The sequence below is a fragment of the Aquarana catesbeiana genome, unplaced genomic scaffold (assembly GCF_042186555.1).
Source record: "Aquarana catesbeiana isolate 2022-GZ unplaced genomic scaffold, ASM4218655v1 unanchor236, whole genome shotgun sequence".
In the NCBI taxonomy this organism is placed as follows: Eukaryota; Metazoa; Chordata; class Amphibia; order Anura; family Ranidae; genus Aquarana; species Aquarana catesbeiana.
In genome coordinates, this window is record NW_027362664.1 from 1,650,913 (window position 1) to 1,670,255 (window position 19,343).

Below are 19,343 nucleotides of genomic sequence, written 5' to 3' on the forward strand. Positions count from 1 at the left end.
GGGGGAGATGTGGATATTACAGTGGGGGGAGATGTGGATATTACAGTGGGTGAGATGTGGATATACAGTGGGGGGAGATGTGGAGGGGATGTGGATATTACAGTGGGGGAGATGTGTATATTATAGTGGGGGGAGATGTGGATATTACAGTGGGGGAGATGTGGATATTACAGTGGGGGAGATGTGGATATACAGTGGGGGGAGATGTGGATATTACAGTGGGGGAGATGTGGATATTACAGTGGGTGAGATGTGGATATTACAGTGGGGGGGAGATGTGTATATTATAGTGGGGGAAATGTGAATATTACAGTGGGGGATATGTGGGGGAGATGTGGATATTACAGTGGGGGGAGATGTGGATATTACAGTGGGTGAGATGTGGATAAACAGTGGGGGGAGATGTGGATATTACAGTGGGGGGGAGATGTGTATATTATAGTGGGGGGAGATGTGGATATTACAGTGGGGGAGATGTGGATATTACAGTGGGGGGGAGAAGTGGATATTACAGTGGGGGAGATGTGGATATTACAGTGGGGGAGATGTGGGGGAGATGTGGATATTACAGTGGGGGGAGATGTGAATATTACATTGGGGGAGATGTGGGGGAGATGTGGATATTACAGTGGGGGGGAGATGTGGATATTACAGTGGGGGGGGGAGATGTGTATATTACAGTGGGGGAGATGTGTATATTACAGTGGGGGGAGATGTGGATATTACATTGGGGGAGATGTGGGGGAGATGTGGATATTACAGTGGGGGGAGATGTGGATATTACAGTGGGGGGGGAGATGTGTATATTACAGTGGGGGAGATGTGTATATTACAGTGGGGGGAATGTGGATATTACAGTGGGGGGAGATGTGGATATTACAGTGGGAGGAGATGTGGATATTACAGTGGGGGGAGATGTGGATATTACAGTGGGGGGAGATGTGGATATTACAGTGGGGGAGATGTGGGGGAGATGTGGATATTACAGTGGGGGAGATGTGGATATTACAGTGGGGGAGATGTGGCTATTACAGTGGGGGGAGATGTGGATATTACAGTGGGGGGAGATGTTGATATTACAGTGGGGGGAGATGTGTATATTACAGTGGGAGGAGATGTGGATATTACAGTGGGGGAGATGTGGATATTACAGTGGGGGGGGGGAGATGTGGATAATACAGTGGGGGGGAGATGTGGCTATTACAGTGGGGGAGATGTGGGGGAGATGTGGATATTACAGTGGGGGGAGATGTGGATATTATAGTGGGGAGATGTGGATATTACAGTGGGGGGGGAGATGTGGATATTACAGTGGGGGGAGATGTGGATATTACAGTGGGGGGAGATGTGGATATTACAGTGGGGGGAGATGTGGATATTACAGTGGGGGAGATGTGGATATTACAGTGGGGGGAGATGTGGCTATTACAGTGGGGGGAGATGTGGCTATTACAGTGGGGGGAGATGTGGATATTACAGTGGGGGGAGATGTGGCTATTACAGTGGGGGGAGATGTGGATATTACAGTGGGGGGGGGGAGATGTGGATATTACAGTGGGGGAGATGTGGATATTACAATGGGGGAGATGTGGATATTACAGTGGTGGAGATGTGGATATTACAGTGGGGGGAGATGTGAATGTTACAGTGGGGGGAGATGTGGATATTACAGTGGGGGAGATGTGGATATACAGTGGGGGGAGATGTGTATATTATAGTGGGGGGAGATGTGGATATTACAGTGGGGGGAGATGTGGGGGAGATGTGGATATTACAGTGTGGGAGATGTGGATATTACAGTGGGGGGGAGATGTGTATATTATAGTGGGGGGAGATGTGGATATTACAGTGGTGGAGATGTGGATATTACAGTGGGGGAGATGTGGATATTACAGTGGGGAGATGTGGATATTACAGTGGGGGGAGATGTGGATATTACAGTGGGGGAGATGTGGATATACAGTGGGGGGAGATGTGGATATTACAGTGGGGGAGATGTGGATATTACAGTGGGAGGAGATGTGGATATTACAGTGGGTGAGATGTGGATATTACAGTGGGGGGGAGATGTGTATATTATAGTGGGGGAGATGTGAATATTACAGTGGGGGATATGTGGGGGAGATGTGGATATTACAGTGGGGGGAGATGTGGATATTACAGTGGGTGAGATGTGGATATACAGTGGGGGGAGATGTGGATATTACAGTGGGGGGGAGATGTGTATATTATAGTGGGGGGAGATGTGGATATTACAGTGGGGGAGATGTGGATATTACAGTGGGGGGGAGAAGTGGATATTACAGTGGGGGAGATGTGGATATTACAGTGGGGGAGATGTGGGGGAGATGTGGATATTACAGTGGGGGGAGATGTGAATATTACATTGGGGGAGATGTGGGGGAGATGTGGATATTACAGTGGGGGGGAGATGTGGATATTACAGTGGGGGGGGAGATGTGTATATTACAGTGGGGGAGATGTGTATATTACAGTGGGGGGAGATGTGGATATTACATTGGGGGAGATGTGGGGGAGATGTGGATATTACAGTGGGGGGGAGATGTGGATATTACAGTGGGGGGGGGAGATGTGTATATTACAGTGGGGGAGATGTGTATATTACAGTGGGGGGAATGTGGATATTACAGTGGGGGGAGATGTGGATATTACAGTGGGAGGAGATGTGGATATTACAGTGGGGGGAGATGTGGATATTACAGTGGGGGAGATGTGGGGGAGATGTGGATATTACAGTGGGGGAGATGTGGATATTACAGTGGGGGAGATGTGGCTATTACAGTGGGGGGAGATGTGGATATTACAGTGGGGGGAGATGTGTATATTACAGTGGGAGGAGATGTGGATATTACAGTGGGGGAGATGTGGATATTACAGTGGGGGGGGGGAGATGTGGATAATACAGTGGGGGGGAGATGTGGCTATTACAGTGGGGGAGATGTGGGGGAGATGTGGCTATTACAGTGGGGGGAGATGTGGATATTACAGTGGGGGGAGATGTGGATATTATAGTGGGGAGATGTGGATATTACAGTGGGGGGGGAGATGTGGATATTACAGTGGGGGGAGATGTGGATATTACAGTGGGGGGAGATGTGGATATTACAGTGGGGGGAGATGTGGATATTACAGTGGGGGAGATGTGGATATTACAGTGGGGGGAGATGTGGCTATTACAGTGGGGGGAGATGTGGCTATTACAGTGGGGGGAGATGTGGATATTACAGTGGGGGGAGATGTGGCTATTACAGTGGGGGGAGATGTGGATATTACAGTGGGGGGGGGAGATGTGGATATTACAGTGGGGGAGATGTGGATATTACAATGGGGGAGATGTGGATATTACAGTGGGGGAGATGTGGATTTTACAGTGGGGGGAGATGTGAATGTTACAGTGGGGGGAGATGTGGATATTACAGTGGGGGAGATGTGGATATACAGTGGGGGGAGATGTGTATATTATAGTGGGGGGAGATGTGGATATTACAGTGGGGGGAGATGTGGGGGAGATGTGGATATTACAGTGGGGGAGATGTGGATATTACAGTGGGGGGAGATGTGAATATTATAGTGGGGGGAGATGTGGATATTACAGTGGGGGAGATGTGGATATTACAGTGGGGGAGATGTGGATATTACAGTGGGGAGATGTGGATATTACAGTGGGGGGAGATGTGGATATTACAGTGGGGGAGATGTGGATATACAGTGGGGGGAGATGTGGATATTACAGTGGGGGAGATGTGGATATTACAGTGGGTGAGATGTGGATATTACAGTGGGGGGGAGATGTGTATATTATAGTGGGGGAGATGTGAATATTACAGTGGGGGATATGTGAGGGAGATGTGGATATTACAGTGGGGGGAGATGTGGATATTACAGTGGGTGAGATGTGGATATACAGTGGGGGGAGATGTGGATATTACAGTGGGGGGGAGATGTGTATATTATAGTGGGGGGAGATGTGGATATTACAGTGGGGGAGATGTGGATATTACAGTGGGGGAGATGTGGGGGAGATGTGGATTTTACAGTGGGGGAGATGTGGATATTACAGTGAGGGAGATGTGGATATTACAGTGGGGGGAGATGTGGATATTACAGTGGGGGGAGATGTGGCTATTACAGTGGGGGGAGATGTGGCTATTACAGTGGGAGGAGATGTGGATATTACAGTGGGGGAGATGTGGATATTACAGTGGGGGGAGATGTGGATATTACAGTGGGGGAGATGTGGATATTACAGTGGGGGAGATGTGGATATTACAGTGGGGGGAGATGTGGATATTACAGTGGGGGAGATGTGGAGGAGATGTGGATATTACAGTGGGGGAGATGTGGATATTACAGTGGGGGAGATGTGGCTATTGCAGTGGGGGAGATGTGGATATACAGTGGGGGGAGATGTGGAGGAGATGTGGATATTACAGTGGGGGAGATGTGGATATTATAGTGGGGGGAGATGTGGATATTACAGTGGGGGAGATGTGGGGGAGATGTGGATTTTACAGTGGGGGAGATGTGGATATTACAGTGAGGGAGATGTGGATATTACAGTGGGGGGAGATGTGGATATTACAGTGGGGGGAGATGTGGCTATTACAGTGGGAGGAGATGTGGATATTACAGTGGGGGAGATGTGGATATTACAGTGGGGGGAGATGTGGATATTACAGTGGGGGGAGATGTGGATATTACAGTGGGGGAGATGTGGATATTACAGTGGGGGAGATGTGGATATTACAGTGGGGGAGATGTGGATATTACAGTGGGGGGAGATGTGGATATTACAGTGGGGGGAGATGTGGATATTACAGTGGGGGAGATGTGGATATTACAGTGGGGGGAGATGTGGATATTACAGTGGGGGGAGATGTGGATATTACAGTGGGGGAGATGTGGAGGAGATGTGGATATTACAGTGGGGGAGATGTGGATATTACAGTGGGGGAGATGTGGATATTACAGTGGGGGGAGATGTGGATATTACAGTGGGGGAGATGTGGATATTACAGTGGGGGGAGATGTGGATATTACAGTGGGGGAGATGTGGATATTACAGTGGGGGGAGATGTGGATATTACAGTGGGGGGAGATGTGGATATTACAGTGGGGGAGATGTGGGGGAGATGTGGATATTACAGTGGGGGGGAGATGTGGATATTACAGTGGGGGAGATGTGTATATTACAGTGGGGGGAGATGTGGCTATTACAGTGGGGGGAGATGTGGATATTACAGTGGGGAGATGTGGGGGAGATGTGGATATTACAGTGGGGGGAGATGTGGCTATTACAGTGGGGGGGAGATGTGGCTATTACAGTGGGGGGAGATGTGGATATTACAGTGGGGGGAGATGTGGATATTACAGTGGGGAGATGTGGATATTACAGTGGGGGGAGATGTGGATATTACAGTGGGGGGAGATGTGGATATTACAGTGGGGGGAGATGTGGATATTACAGTGGGGGGAGATGTGGATATTACAGTGGGGGAGATGTGGATATTACAGTGGGGAGATGTCCTCACCACGTATCAACCAGACTACAAAACCATCAGCAAAACCATGCAGCACCAAAAGTCGCATTAATGGTAAGAAGTACTTTATTCATTATTGGTTAGCAACAGCATAACAATGTTATTAAAAAGAATTCAGAGACTTATTGTACTTTAAAAGTGTTGATCTTACATGAAATGCACACATTTTACTTGTATTTAGTTTTAAACATATTGTATGGCTCTCACAGAATTACATTTTAAATTATGTGGCGTTCATGGCTCTCTCAGCCAAAAAGGTTCCTGACCCCTGATTTAAAGTATCATCTATGAGCAATTTTGGGTATCAAAGATTTTCATTATTGTACCGACACACAACTTTTTTTCCGTTCAATACATTTTTTATTATAGTTTTACTTTTAACAAGATTGAAGTCATAAAATCAGAAATTAGTAAAGGAAGAAATCCAATTGGTCAGGAAAATGACGTGTCTGGAATATGGAGGCGGAGTCATTATTAATTTGTGTACAATACAATACACAACGCGTTACATTATTATAACAAAGTATTGTAGGAAAAAACACACTATAGAAAATGGGGGAAAGTAGAAAATAAACTCGGATATGAAGGTGAAATTTGTGTACGAGGAACACCTTAACAATTACCACCATTTTATTCTCCAGGGCCTCTGCTTTTAGAAAATATATGTTTGGGGGGTTTATCTAATCATCAGGCTCAAAATCTGCATTTTAATATGTGTGCAAAAATAATGGAAAACCAGCTCTGGCAGTGAAAGGGTTAATGTGAGCTAGATGGGATCACTCTGCTGTGGTCACACTCTAAACATTAGAGCTCCCCCTAGCTGCAGTCTGGTAATAACATTGCTAGGAGGTCTATTCATTTATCTGCTACATACTTCCCATCTTTATATAAACGTCTCCTGACATTTAGGGGTCTATTCAAAAATAATTTACATAATAATTCACCCAATAAAAATACATGTACATTCCTTCTGTGTGAATGAGGGGAAAATGGAGTTTAATTGGCTATTTGCTGGTCGAATAATTTCCATTGATTTAAAATAGAAAATACTACATTTGCCACTAGCTGGAGATAATTGGTATTATACTTAGCGCCATCTAAAGCCCAAACATAGTATTTTTCATTTTAAATCAATGGTTAGTTTAATAGTGTTGGCTTATTTATTATTATTATACGAGATTTATATAGCGCCAACAGTTTACTCAGCACTTTACAATGTATAAGGGGGACAACACAATTACAGTACAGTTCAATACAGAAGGGACAGGAGGGCCCGGCTCGTAGAGCTTACATTCTAAAGGGAGGGGGTGGTGGTACAAAAGGTAATAGCTGCAAAGAATGATTTGATGGGGGTGGCTCAGGGACAGTTATGTGGGTGTGGGATAGGCTTCCCTGAATAAATGAGTTTTCAGGGATCTCCTAAAGGTGGACAGGGTAGGGGCTGATCGGACATACTGGGGCAGGGAATTCCAGAGGATGGGAGAGGCTCTGGAGAAGTCCTGAAGGCGAGCATGGGAGGAGGTAACAAGGGAGCTAGAGAGCAGGAGGTCCTGGGAGGAGCGGAGGGGGCGATTTGGGCGATATCTGCAGAGGAGGTTTTTGATGTAGATGGGGGCGATGTTGTGAATGGCCTTGTATGTTATGGTTAGCATTTTGAATTTTATACGGTGGGATAGGGGAAGCCAGTGAAGGGATTGGCAGAGAGGAGCAGCAGTCACGGATCGATTAGTGAGGTGTATTAGTCTAGCAGCAGCATTCATAATAGACTGAAGGGGGATAGACTGCTTAAGGGTAGGCCATTAAGGAGAGAGTTGCAGTAGTCGAGGCGGGAAATAATCAAGGAGTGAATAAGTTGCTTTGTGGTGTCATTAGTCAGGAAGGGTGGAATTCTGGAGATGTTGCGGAGGTTAAGGCGGCAGGATTTAGCCAGTGATTGGATATGGGGGCTGAAGGAGAGGTCAGAGTCAAGAAATACACCCAGGACCCTGGCATGTGTGGAGGGACCAATGGTGGTGTTGTTGATATTAATGGTGAAGTCACAGGAGGGGGACCGTGAAGGAGGAAATATAACAAGCTCAGTTTTAGAAAGATTAAGTTTGAGGAAGTGGTGTGACATCCATACCGATATGTCATTCAGCAAGTTTGAGATCCGTGAGGAGATAGTGGGGGTGAGTTGAGGAGTGGAGAGATAGATCTGTGTGTCATCGGCATAGAGGTGGTATTGGAAGCCATGGGAGGTTATCAACTGGCCCAGGGAAGAGGTATAGAGTGAGAAAAGGAGAGGCCCAAGGACGGAGCCTTGGGGTACCCCAACAGAGAAAGGAAGGGGAGCGGAGGAGATGGAGTTGTAAGTGACACTGAAAGTGCGCTGAGATAGGTAGGAGGAGAACCAGGATAATGCAGAATCACGGAGGCCAAGGGAGTGTAATTTGCTGAGGAGCAGCAGGTGGTCAACTGTGTCAAAGGCAGCAGAGAGGTCTAAAAGTATGAGTATGGAGTAGTGGCCATTTAAGTTATATCCTTCAGTGTGTACTGTACTGATAAGTGTATGAGTATGATCTCAGGTATTAGTATAAGGCCTGTCTGATGAAGGAAAATAAGAGGTCAAAAAATGTATTGGATTAATGTGACAATCATTCATCCAGCTGTTACAATTTCTGGCTGTGATTTAACACAGTGATTTCCTATGATCATCAGCTCCATCTAGTGGCCATAATCTGATATTTTTCCTGAAATATCTCAATTAGTGCAATACCGCATTGTGATTATTAGATGGAGTCAAGAAAATCAGAGTATGAAATAAAATGCGGCCAATATTCATCATGGCTGGACGAATGCCAGTCATAACTGTTCAACTATTTTTTTTTAAATAGACCTCTAAAAGATTGTGAAATCTTACACCACAAAATGTACTCAGCCAATGAAAGGTATTGACTCCATTTTTATTTTTCTACTGCTATCAATGGCCAACACAGTACAACACTTCATCCATGTCTTTGGTGATCTCTGATCTCCTTATCAACTGTTTCTTACATGATGAAGATCAGCCATGGAGTATATCTGAGGTGTATATCAGGGTGTGCTTCTTCCCCACATGAGAGCTGTGATGACCAGCAACATTCATATAGAAGACATTTCCCACACTCAAGGCACTAAGACATCTCGAGGGTTGTGTGGTATCCCTGATGTACAGGAAGACAGGACTTCAGTGAGGAACAATCCCCTCACTCAGGACAGGAATACGGCTTCTCCCCCGTGTGAGATCTCTGATGTTTGTAAAGATGGGACTTCTGTGAAAAACATTTCCCACACTCAGGACAGGAATACGGCTTCTCCCCCGTGTGAGATCTCTGATGTGTGTAAAGATAGGACTTATCTGAAAAACATTTCCCGCATTCAGGACAGGAATACGGCTTCTCCCCCGTGTGAGATCTCTGATGTCTGTAAAAACTGGACTTATCTGAAAAACATTTCCCGCATTCAGGACAGGAATATGGCTTCTGCCCTGTGTGAGATCTCTGATGTGTGGAAAGATAGGACTTATCTGAAAAACATTTCCCACACTCAGGACAGGAATACGGTTTCTCCACCATGTGAGATCTCTGATGTCTGAAAAGATTACCCTTCAGCGAAAAACATTTCCCACACTCTGGACAGGAATACGGCTTCTCCCCCGTGTGAAATCTCTGATGTGTGGAAAGATAAGACTTATCTGAAAAACATTTCCCGCATTCAGGACAGGAATACGGCTTCTCTCCTGTGTGAGTTCTTTTATGCACATTAAGTTTAGATTTAGAAGGGAAACACTTCCCGCACTCAGTACAGGAAAGCCTCTTCTCTGTTGGAAGGACGGCACCGTCCCTCACAGTCTGAGGTTCCTCAGGATAAGAGGAATACGATGGTCCATCTACACTGTGTGGTGCCGGATGGACATTTGAGGTAGTCGGGTTTTCTCCTGGACTATACTGTGTGATGTCCTCATCTTCTACTTTACAGTCTGGAGACAAAGTGAGACAATCCTCTGAGGTTTTCCTCATCTCCCGTCCATCTACTAAAATAGAAATAAAAAGATTATTACTAGACATGAGCAGATTGGTTCCCCTAAACCAGGACTCCACCCACATCAGGTAGCTTTGTCTCTGAGGATCTTATAATTCCCCCCTCAAGGTAACTAGTAAATGGGTCCTCTGTAGGGCGGCAACTAATGATTATTTTTAGAATTGATTAGTTGGCCGATTATTGTTTTGCTTAATCAAATAATTGGGTAAAAACCTCAAAAAAAGGTTGGTGTATAATTTAGTTCATATTCTTTAGTTTAATTTAGTAAATATAAATATACAGATATATAGTTGGATATTTAATCCACTCTGAGAATAACAGACGGATAGATGTATTATTAGAGGGAGAATCTGCTACATATCAGATTTAGAGATCAACATTATTAAAATCTAAAAAAAGAGGTAAAACTCTGTTTTGCAGATGATCAGACAGGAGTGTAATATAATATGATGGATGACAGACTCCCTTGTCATAGACAGGTAGGTGGGTACAAGCTCCCTGCACCTGATGTCACTTATGCTGGCCGTACACAAACTAATTTTTCTTTCAAAAAACCATTCATCCAATTTTCTAACCATTAGTGGGGTCAAATCAGCGTTCATTTTCCACCACAGTGATGGGAAAATATGAAGGAGCAGAACAGAAAACTTTTCTCCATCGAACAAATTTTCACATCATGTATGTGATTTGTGGTCAGAATTCATTAATTCTATAATTGATTGTTAAAACTGAGTGGAATTTAGTAAATTACACTCGTCCATTCATCGAATGTACAAATAATTTTCGAATAAATATTTGTGTGAATATTCTTGTCCAAAAATGGATCCGTGTATAGCCAGCATAGGACATTTAGTAGCAGCAGCATGATTTTATTTAATCATCTGTTATGATGGGGTTAAAAAAAATATTCCTTTATATTACAAAAACAGCAGATAATCACTACTATAAGGGATTAATTTATACAGTGAAATAGTGAAAGTAATATATCTTATATCATATATATAATAATAAATATACCCAGAAGTAGGATATATGGGGATTTTACCTGGGAGTCACACATGAAGATATATGGAGGTTAGAGGGGGGGAGGGGGGACTTTTATATTAAAGTAATACTGAAAGCTGAGACTTTTTTTCATGGATATAATAATTTTATATATAATGCACAATATTAGTAAACTTTTACTTTATGTAATAGTGATGCCTTCTATCACCTCCAGTCTATCAGCCTCCACCTTCTCTGGGGTCAGATGCTGATCTTCCCTGCACAGAGACCTTAAAGTCATTGTAAATGTTGGATTTCTTATTTAAACAAACTTGTCATACTTACCTAGGGATGCACAGAAATTTTGGCGGCCAAAGAAAAACTGCCGAAAATTGTGTTTTCGGCACATCGCCGATAATGGAGCGGAAAATGGTGCCACCCATTGCTGGGGTGTCATCCTGGAGTGCCCCAGTCCTCCCCTCCATCCTCCTCGCCTACCTCTTCTCCTCCCTCCTACAGAGCGGAGATCTCCATGTGTCATGGAGCTGAATTGCCCGGGTCGCAGTAACATCATCTCGCCTCCTGTGATAGACGGCACACTAATCCAATGGTGGGACATTGAATCTGTGACGTGATCACAGGAGGCGGGACATTGTTACTGCGACCTGGGCAATTCAAACACAGCTCCGTGACACATAGCGATCGCCACTTTAATCCGGGCACTGACAGGCTGCATGACGGGCACTGGTGAGGCTGCATCTGATGGGCACAGGCAGACTGCAAGATGGGCACTGGTGAGGCTGCATCTGATGGGAACTTGTGAGGCTGCATTGATCTCCTGCATCATGTCTGCAGTTACTGACCATCTCCTGTACTATGTCTGCAGTCTCTGACCAACTCCTGAACTATGTCTGCAGTCTCTGACCATCTCCTGTACTATGTCTGCAGTCTCTGACCATCTCCTGAACTATGTCTGCAGTCTCTGACCATCTCCTGAACTATGTCTGCAGTCTCTGACCATCTCCTGAACTATGTCTGCAGTCTCTGACCATCTCCTGTATCATGTCTGCAGTCTCTGACCATCTCCTGTATCATGTCTGCAGTCACTGACCATCTCCTGTATCATGTCTGCAGTCACTGACCATCTCCTGTATCATGTCTGCAGTCTCCGACCATCTCCTGTATCATGTCTGCAGTCTCCGACCATCTCCTGTATCATGTCTGCAGTCTCTGACCATCTCCTGTATTATGTCTGCAGTCTCTGACCATCTCCTGTATCATGTCTGCAGTCTCTGACCATCTCCTGTATCATGTCTGCAGTCTCTGACCATCTCCTGTATCATGTCTGCAGTCTCTGACCATCTCCTGTATCATGTCTTCTAGAGGTGCACTGAATGGACATTTTGCTAATACTATAGCAGTGTGTTTACATACGAGACATGATGCAAGAGATGGTTAGAGACTGGGGACATGATACAAGACATGGTTAGAGACTGGGGACATGATACAAGACATGGTTAGAGACTGGGGACCTGATACAAGAGATGGTCAGAGACTGAGGACATGACACAAGAGATAGTTAGAGACTGAGGACATGATACAAGAGATGGTTAGAGACTAAGGACATGCTTCAAGAGATGGTCTCAGAGACTGGGGACATGATACAAGAGATGGCCAGAGACTGGGGACATGATACAGGAGATGGTTAGAGACTGCAGACATGATACAGGAGATGGTTAGAGACTGCAGACATGCTTCAAGAGATGGTCTCAGAGACTGGGGACATGATACAAGAGATGGCCAGAGACTGGGGACATGATACAGGAGATGGTTAGAGACTGCAGACATGATACAACAGATGGTTAGAGACTGAGGACATGCTACAAGAGATGGTCTCAGAGACTGGGGACATGCTACAAGAGATGGTCAGAGACTGGGGACATGCTACAAGAGATGGTCAGAGACTGGGGACATGATACAGGAAATGGTTAGAGACTGCAGACATGATACAAGAGATGGTTAGAGACTGGGGACATAATATATGAGATGGTTAGAGACTGAGGACATGATAAAAGAGATGGTTATTGACTGAGGACATGATACAAGAGATGGTTAGAGACTGAGGACATGATACATGAGATGGTTAGAGACTGAGGACATGATACAAGAGATGGTCTCAGAGACTGGGGACATGATACAAGAGATGGCCAGAGACGGGGACATGATACAGGAGATGGTTAGAGACTGCATACATGATACAAGAGATGGTTAGAGACTGGGGACATGATACAGGAGATGGTTAGAGACTGGGGACATGATACAGGAGATGGTTAGAGACTGGAGACATGAAACAGGAGATGGTTAGAGACTGAGGACATGATACAAGAGATGGTTAGCGACTGGAGACATGATACATGAGATGGTAAGAGATTGGGGACATGATACATGAGATGGTTAGAGACTGGGGACATGATACATGAGATGGTTAGAGACTGGGGACATGATACAGGAGATGGTTAGAGACTGGGGACATGATACTAGAGATGATTAGAGACTGGGGCATGATACAGGAGATGGTTAGAGACTGAGGACATGATACAAGAGATGGTTAGAGACATGATACAGGAGATGGTTAGAGACTGAGGACATGATACAAGAGTTGGTTAGAGACTGAGCACATGATACAGGAGATGGTTAGAGATTGAGGACATGATACAAGAGATGGTTAGAGACTGCAGACATGAGACAAGAGATGGTTAGAGACTGGGGACATGATATATGAGATGGTTAGAGACTGGGGACATGATAAAAGAGATAGTTATTGATTGATGACATGATACAAGAGATGGTTAGAGACTGAGGACATGATACAAGAGATGGTCTCAGAGACTGGGGACATGATACAAGAGATGGCCAGAGACGGGGGACACGATACAGGAGATGGTTAGAGACTGCATACATGATACAAGAGATGGTTAGAGACTGGGGACATGATAAAGGAGATGGTTATAGACTGAGGACATGATACAGGAGATGGTTAGAGACTGCAGACATGATACAAGAGATGGTTAGAGACTGGAGACATGATACATGAGATGGTTAGAGACTGAGGACATGATAAAGGAGATGGTTAGAGACTGAGGACATGATACAAGAGATGGTCAGAGACTGCAGACATGATACAAGAGATGGTTAGAGACTGGGGACATGATACAAGAGATGGTTAGAGACTGGGGACATGACACAGGAGATGGTTAGAGACTGGGGACATGATACAGGAGATAGTTAGAGACTGAGGACATAATACAAGAGATGGTTAGCGACTGGAGACATGATACACGAGATGGTAAGAGACTGGGGACATGATACAGGAGATGGTTAGAGACTGGGGACATGATACAAGAGATGGTTAGAGACTGAGGACATGATACAAGAGATGGTTAGAGACTGGGGACATGATACAAGAGATAGTTAGAGATGGGGACATGATACAGGAGATGGTTAGAGACTGGGGACATGATACAAAAGATGGTTAGAGATTGCAGACATGATACAAGAGATTGTCAGAGACTGAGGACATGATACAAGAGAAGGTTAGAGACAGAGGACATGATACAAGAGATGGTTAGAGACTGAGGAAATGATACAAGAGATGGATATATATATAAATGGTGATTGTATTTAAAAATATATTTTTTTAAAAACTGTCATTTTCGGTATCGGTTTTCGGCCTTGTGCATCCTTCATTTTCGGTTTCTGCAGCAAAATTTCCATTTGGTGCACCCCTACTTACCTCCTCTGTGTAATGGTTTTGCACAGAGCAGCCCTGATTCTCCTCTTTTGGATCCCCCCTGGGACTTCTGGCTCCTCCTGCCTTCAGAGTTCCCCTATAGGAAGCCGCAAAGTATAGTATAGCATCCCCCTATAGGAAGGTACAAAGTATAGTATAGAGTTCCCCTATAGGAAGCCACAAAGTATAGTATAGAGTTCTCCTATAGGAAGCCACAAAGTATAGTATAGATTCCCCCTGTAGGAAGCCACAAAGTATAGTATAGAGTTCCCCTATAGGAAGCCACAAAGTATAGTATATAGTTCTCCTATAGGAAGCCACAAAGTATAGTATAGATTCCCCCTGTAGGAAGCCACAAAGTATAGTATAGATTCCCCCTATAGGAAGCCACAAAGTATAGTATAGAGTTTCCCTATAGGAAGCTACAAAGTATAGTATAGAGTTCCCCTATAGGAAGGTACAAAGTATAGTATAGAGTTCTTCTATAGGAAGCTACAAAGTATACTATAGGATTCTCCTATAGGAAGCCACAAAGTATAGTATAGAGTTCTCCTATAGGAAGCCACAAAGTATAGTATAGAATTCTCCTATAGGAAGCGGCAAAGTATAGTATAGAGTCCCCCTATAGGAAGCCACAAAGTATAGTATAGAGTTCCCCTATAGGAAGGTAAAGGTCTGCCTTTAGAATCACTTGCTTCCTTCTCTTGCCCAGGACTACATGTCCCATGAGGCATTGCTCCTCACTCATTCAAGTTCTCAGGCATTTACTGACATGTATTGATGGTGTACTGAGCTGTATTTTCTTATATGTAAAGAAAAAATGCATTCTGTATGTAGACCAATTAATCGACTGACCAACTAATTGTTTATGGCATAATTAATTATGATGATTAGTTGTTTCAGCCCTACATCTCTGAATCTCCTACCAGTTAATTTCTTTGTTTATGAACCTTAGTCAGAGAGTGAGGAAACAATGAGAACTGTCTTTTATAGGAGTGACAGTGATGAGTGGGATTATAGGACGAGTGTCCCCACCCCCTCTATCACTCATTGCCATCTTCCCAACACAAGAAGTCCTGCACTTCCTTATTTAGTCCATGATTTAGTCATGAATAACAGCGGGGCTGAGCCCCACCAGAGGTCAGAGAGTGAGGCTGGGGGGAGAACAACCAAGATGAAGACTGGACTGATCCTGAAGACCACCATCATTGGGTTATTGACTCCTCCCTCATTATCACTTTCTGTTTAAGGTTCCAAAGTTTGAGGATGTTATCACATTAACATCAACATGTAAACTTCTGTGCTCCAATCAAATCATCAGATATAAAATGTCCAGCTGATAGAAAATGGATGTAACAAAAGAGAATACATATTATGTTTATATATAGCAGTGGGTAGAGGGGAGAGAGTTGAATTCAGGACTAGGGATGAGCCGAACACCCCCCTGTTCGGTTCGCACCAGAACTTGCGAACAGGCAAAAAATTTGAAAAAAAAAGGCAAAAAATTTGAACACGCGAACACCGTTAAAGTCTATGGGACACGAACATGAATAAGCAAAAGTGCTAATTTTAAAGGCTTATATGCAAGTTATTGTCATAAAAAGTGTTTGGGGACCTGGGTCCTGCCCCAGGAGACGTGGATTAATGCAAAAAAAAGTTTTAAAAACGGAGCAGTGATTTTAATAATGCTTAAAGTGAAACAATAAAAGTGTAATATCCCTTTAAATTTCGTACCTGAGGGGTTTCTATAGTATGTCTGTAAAGGGGCGCATGTTTCCCGTGTTTAGAGCAGTCTGACAGCAAAATGACATTTCAAAGGAAAAAAAGTCATTTAAAACTACTCGCGGCTATATTGAATTGCCGGTCCGACAATACACATAAAAGTTCATTGATAAAAACGGCATGGGAATTCCCCACAGGGGAACCCCGAACCAAAATTTTAAAAAAATGACGTGGGGGGTCCCCCTAAATTCCATACCAGGCCCTTCAGGTCTGGTATGGATATTAAGGGGAACCCCAGCCAAAATTGAAAAAAAAAATGGCGTGGGGTCCCCCTCAAAATCTATACCAGACCCTTATCCGAGCACGCAACCTGGCAGGCCGCAGGAAAAGAGGGAGGGATGAGAGAGCGGCACGGGGGGGTTATCGGAATTTCGAAGCCCCCTTTAACAAGGGGGCCCCCAGATCCCGGCCCTCCCCCCTGTGTGAAATGGTAAGGGGGTACTTACCCCTACCATATCACAAAAAAACTGTCAAAAATGTTAAAAATGACAAGAAACAGTTTTTGACAATTCCTTTATTTAAATGCTTCTTCTATCTTCTTTCTTATATCTTCTATCTTCCTTCGGTTTCTTCCTCCATCTTCTTCTTCTGGTTCTTCCTCAGGTGTTCTCGTCCGGCATCTTCCTCCGCGGTGTCGGCGTCTTCTTTCCTTCTTCTTCTCGGACCGTTCCGCATCCATGATGGCATGGAGGGAGGCTCCCACTGTGTGACGCTTCTCCTCTTCTGACGGTTCTTAAATAACAGGGGGGCGGGGCCACCCGGTGACCCCGCCCCCATCTGACGCAGAGGACTTGACGGGGACTTCCTTGTGGCATGCCCCGTGACGTCAGAAAGGGGCGTGGTTACGTAACGGGTGACCCCGCCCCCTCTGACGTCACAGGGAATGCCACAGGGAAGACCCCATCAAGTCCCCGTGCGTCAGAGGGGGGCGGAGTCACCGGGTGGCCCCGCCCCCCTGTTATTTAAGAACTGTCAGAAGAGGAGAAGCATCACACAGCGGGAGCCTCCCTCCATGCCATCATGGAGGCGGAGCGGACTGAGGAGAAGGAAAGAAGACGCCGACGCCGCGGAGGAAGATGACGGACGAGAACACCGGAGGAAGAACCAGACGAAGAAGATGGAGGAAGAAACCGAAGGAAGATAGAAGAAAGAAGAAGCATTTAAATAAAGGAATTGTCAAAAACTGTCTCTTGTCATTTTTAACAGTTTTTTTGTGAAATGGTAGGGGTACTTTTGTACCCCCTTACCATTTCACACAGGGGGGAGGGCCGGGATCTGGGGGTACCCTTGTTAAAGGGGGCTTCCAGATTCCGATAAGCCCCCCGCCCGCAGACCCCCACAACCACCGGCCAGGGTTGTGGGGATGAGGCCCTTGTCCTCATCAACATGGGGACAAGGTGTTTTGGGGGGCTACCCCAAAGCACCCTCCCAATGTTGAGGGCATGTGGCCTGGTACGGTTCAGGAAGGGGGGCTGCTCTCTCATCCCCCCCTCTTTTCCTGCAGCCTGCCAGGTTGCATGCTCGGATAAGGGTCTGGTATGGATTTTTGGGGGGACCCCACGCCGCTTTTTTTCTTAAATTTTGGCCGGGGTTCCCCTTAATATCCATACCAGACCTGAAGGGCCTGGTATGGAATTTAGGGGGACCCCCACATCATTTTTTTTTAATTTTGGTTCGGGGTTCCCCTGTGTTCTAAACACGGGAAACATGCGCCCCTTTACAGGCATACTATAGACACCCTCCAGCTACGAAATTTAAAGGGATATTACACTTTTATTGTTTGACTTTAAGCATTATTAAAATCACTGCTCCTAAAAAAACGGCCATTTTTAAAACTTTTTTTTGCATTGATCCCCAGGGGCAGGACCCAGGTCCCCAAACACTTTTTATGACAATAACTTGCATATAAGCTTTTAAAATTAGCACTTTTGATTATTCATGTTTGTGTCCCATAGACTTTAACGGTGTTCACGTGTTCGAACGAACTTTTTTCCTGTTCGCATGTTCTGGTGCGAACCGAACAGGGGGGTGTTTGGCTCATCCCTAGTCTACATACATAAATTGTGTCTGCAGCACAGAGAAGGAAGATTATCTGAGAGAAATACAGGACGGGGAACACAGCTCAGGAAAGTGACCAGGGGATTACAGGCTGATATCACCCCGTCCCCACCCTACTCTGGACCAATCAGTGTGCAGTATGGGTGGAGGAATGTATTTAGTGTTAATGACCCACCTGTACTGATCTCTGTAGGAGTGTCCTCCTCTATAAATGTCCCCGTTATTCCATCCTCCTCCATAGACTGCTGATCATCCCTCACATACCTCTCTTCTTCTTCTGCTTTAACCTCAAATTCTATATCGATTGGATCTCCACTCTAAATCAAGAAAATGAGAGAAAATATCATCTGTAAGATATAAGATTTATTATTGTGACATCACATAAAAAAATCCACATATTGTCTCCATGAGTCTGTTTTATAAGCTCCATCCCACCAACCTTGTAACAGTGAGGGATGGTGAGATCTTCCTGTGTGGAATCCCAGGAATACAAAGGATGAGGACATCTCTCTGGTGGGTTCCTGGTATTTGGTGGCTCCATCATATCCTTGTGTCCTTCTGAAAACTCCTCCATCACTCCATACTCCTCATCCTCCTCTTTATACTCTTCTTTAACATCAATATTATCATCCCCAAGCTTTCCACTCAGAATATATAATAAAACATTCATTGTAATAATCATGGTGTGTATAAATCAGAACTACCAATAATTGTCAATCATCTACCTGATGATGGTGAGGGATGGTGTGACCTTCCTGTGTGGAATTACGGGAATACAGAGGATGGGGACATCTCTCTGGTGGGTTCCCATTACTGGATCCATCTGTAGGAAACACACACACTGACTGAATACATTATTTCTGGATTCTATTTCTACTGTTTCTGATTACTGGATAATGTCCCAGAATTCCCAGCACCGCTCACCTCTCCTGTCAGCAGCTCCATCATCTTCTTGGTGACTTCTAGAATCTTCTGCATGTTGTGTCTCTCAGGTTTTAGGGAGTCACATGGAGGCACTGTGATGGTCATATGATCACCTGACTTCAGAAGGGGAAATCTCTGTATTGAGGAACCAATAGGAACACGTTATGTTAGAATCCTAAAATCCT

General features: G+C 44.9%; 2 protein-coding genes across 2 annotated transcripts in view; one reads left to right on the plus strand and one right to left on the minus strand.

The window, feature by feature from the left end:
* The window catches only part of LOC141121985 (uncharacterized), a 641,331-nt gene that overhangs the window by 268,654 nt on the left and 353,334 nt on the right, over window positions 1-19,343 (plus strand).
* LOC141121990 (uncharacterized) overlaps window positions 1-19,343 on the minus strand; it is a 99,218-nt gene that overhangs the window by 35,056 nt on the left and 44,819 nt on the right. Inside the window, exons 5-9 of the mRNA XM_073611774.1 lie at window positions 19,159-19,293; window positions 18,960-19,075; window positions 18,674-18,878; window positions 18,410-18,551; window positions 8,795-9,612 (exon numbers count right to left, since the gene is read on the minus strand). Of these exons, the coding sequence (XP_073467875.1) occupies window positions 8,795-9,612; window positions 18,410-18,551; window positions 18,674-18,878; window positions 18,960-19,075; window positions 19,159-19,293 (1,416 nt within the window). The remainder of the gene's footprint in view (window positions 1-8,794; window positions 9,613-18,409; window positions 18,552-18,673; window positions 18,879-18,959; window positions 19,076-19,158; window positions 19,294-19,343) is intronic.